The 2,500-nt window shown below is 46.5% G+C and overlaps 2 protein-coding genes across 2 annotated transcripts in view; both read right to left on the bottom strand.

Annotated features, from left to right (window-relative positions):
• The window catches only part of nherf4b (NHERF family PDZ scaffold protein 4b), a 205,643-nt gene that overhangs the window by 161,606 nt on the left and 41,537 nt on the right, over positions 1–2,500 (bottom strand). The gene's annotated exons all lie outside the window — the stretch shown is intronic.
• Positions 1–2,500, bottom strand: part of spns2 (SPNS lysolipid transporter 2, sphingosine-1-phosphate) — a 21,070-nt gene that overhangs the window by 17,404 nt on the left and 1,166 nt on the right. The window contains exon 1 of the mRNA XM_060056704.1: positions 1,772–2,500. This exon is cut by the window's right edge and continues 1,166 nt beyond it. Within this exon, the coding sequence (XP_059912687.1) occupies positions 1,772–1,812 (41 nt within the window). The 5' untranslated portion in view covers positions 1,813–2,500. The remainder of the gene's footprint in view (positions 1–1,771) is intronic.

The raw sequence follows: 2,500 nt of genomic DNA, 5'->3' as shown, positions 1-2,500 counted from the left end.
TCAAACGGCAGCCATAGACTTAAATATTGAGTCAACTGCCAGAATCAATGATGTCGAAGATTAGAATTGATTTGGCCATTGTCCATGATACAGTCGCTGGGTTCTTAAAGGCGTATGCAACCTGTTGGGAGGCTTAGATAGCCCGAGGCTATGCTGCTCTCCATCAGAATAGCAGTGTATACAAAGGTGTTTATCCCCGCTAACAAGGCCTTTCAAAACTCTCTTATCAGCTACAGCTCTTGAAGGGCCATGACACGCTCTACCGCTTCTACACACACATACAAACATTCACACACATACATGATTACTCGCAAACACAAACACACACACACGCATGCATGCACGCACACATGCACGCATATACACACACACACATAGAAGCAGGCACACACACTCACACACACACACACACTCACACACACAAACACACATGCACACACTTAGGGAGGGGGAACCAACTAAAAGTTGTTCTTCCACAAAGCCAATTACAGCTCCTAAAATAACACCAAACACCCAAGCAGTACATCTGCTCCAGACCCCACACAGTATCTCCAGTGAGTGACTCTCATCTTTTGAGCCCATACAGGGAGTGTCCACGGTTCAAAATGAACAACAGAACTCAAGAACGGAAAACACTTCAAACGCTCAACATGACAACAGGACCGGGGTCAGAGGGCAAGGTTAAAGGTCACGGTCGAGTTGCTGGAGAACAGGGGAATCCGTTTCCCCTGTCGTCATTTCCTGGAAACAGCCACAACATCGGGAGAATACAAACTGAAGAGGAAGGCTGGGATGGGGGCGTGTAAGGTAGGATGTTGGAGATCCTACTCCTTTCCTACTCCTACTTCCTATTGTCCCTTTGTTGCCAAGGTGACTACTGTGCTCCGAACGTTTTCCCCTAAACCCAGTAGGCCTACAGCGTTTCAGAGGACGAATCCTACCCTTCTCCTCCTCCTCAATTCATAAATTGTCTATCAGTCTGTCTCTTCATCAGTCCTCCTGTCTGTCTGTCCATCCCTCAGGGTTGCAGAGGGTGTGGTGTGTAGCACAGAGCAGCGCTTCAGCACTCATGACGCCCACAACGGGATGTCAGCATTGCTTTTGTCTCCTTTCCCCTGGCTCTTTGCCGGTCTGACTGAACTGAAAGGGTTCTGGCGCTTTTGGATCTTTTCTATTGCCACTCGGGTTCGCACTGTCTTTGCTCTCTGAGCAGCCAGCTCCCACTGGCTCGCTGCACAGTCACCGCTCACTTCTTTGTCTGGCTGCTCGGAACATACAATGGCCACGCTGGGCGAGCCGGGACAAATTCAGGATTTCTGATGTGTGAGGTTGATTGAAATGAAGATCAATGGCTTTTGTGTTTCAAATGTGTACCTGGGGTTGAGGAACACACAGATTCAACCTTAGCGATCCTGATTGATTTTACTTTTGATTTCAAGTGGAAAGCTATGGCTTTCTTATCAGAGGGGACTATCGGACACCAAGCCGTTAGCTTGAACTAGAAGATAATAAGAGGGCTAATTCAATTCCATTATTAGCTTCAACTGCAAAGGCACACTTAATATAGTAGCCTTGGTATTGCATTTATTCGGATATTTAAGGTTCTTGGTTTGATAAATCTAATGTCGTGAGACAGGAGGGCTCCATTAAGTATGTGTTTTAAGGCCCCCAGATAGTGAAAAATGGCCCTGGAAACTAACATGACTGTGGTTGATCTCAGCAGCAGTGGGCCGGTCTAGCGTGTTCAGAGTTTACAGGGTCTCCCACTCACCTCCCCAGGGGAATGGCCAGGTAGAAGATAGACAGCATCATGGTTCGGCTGTTGTTGGTGAACAGGTCTCCGATGATGGTGGGCGAGATGGACGAGTAGCTGGACTCCCCGATCCCCACCAGGCCTCGGGAGAGGACAAAGAGCCAGTAGTACTGCAGAGAGAGAGAGAGAGAGAGAGCAGGGTCAACAATGTACACGCTCCTATATTGTACTTGTTTACAGAGAGAGGTAAAGACAAGTCCTTATATGGCCTCAGCCCGGAAAAAAGTATGTTACATCAATGGTAACTCAACCCTTGACTAATAATCGTATTAAGCTTTTTGTGCTCAGGCAACGTAAATGTACGTTTTCCAGGGTTCCTCCACTCATCTGCGCTTAAGAGGCTTTTGTCTACGGGAAACCCTCCTTACTAGAAGTCTCATCTACTGAATCATATTAGCTTCCACCACAGCTATACAGCATCGAGGACATCAAGGGCATGGTAATACCTTCAACCGCACAGTCACAGGGCTTATGCAACCCAGATTAAAGAGCTCTGTAACCGGGAATGACTGGGCCAGAAATACATACATTTTACTACCGGGGGCAATAGAGACAAAGCCTCTAAGGGTAACAGATTTAAATGATTATAATCAACGTAGATATATGGTGGTTTCTTAAGAGGCAACTGTGTGTCTTGATTTATATAATAATAACATATTATAGTATTGTATGTTCACGTCTTGTTCT

This window comes from Gadus macrocephalus, chromosome 7 (genome assembly GCF_031168955.1).
Source record: "Gadus macrocephalus chromosome 7, ASM3116895v1".
NCBI classification, from domain to species: domain Eukaryota; kingdom Metazoa; phylum Chordata; class Actinopteri; order Gadiformes; family Gadidae; genus Gadus; species Gadus macrocephalus.
The sequence above is the reverse complement of the archived record's forward strand: the minus strand, read 5'-3'. Positions and strand labels throughout refer to the sequence as shown.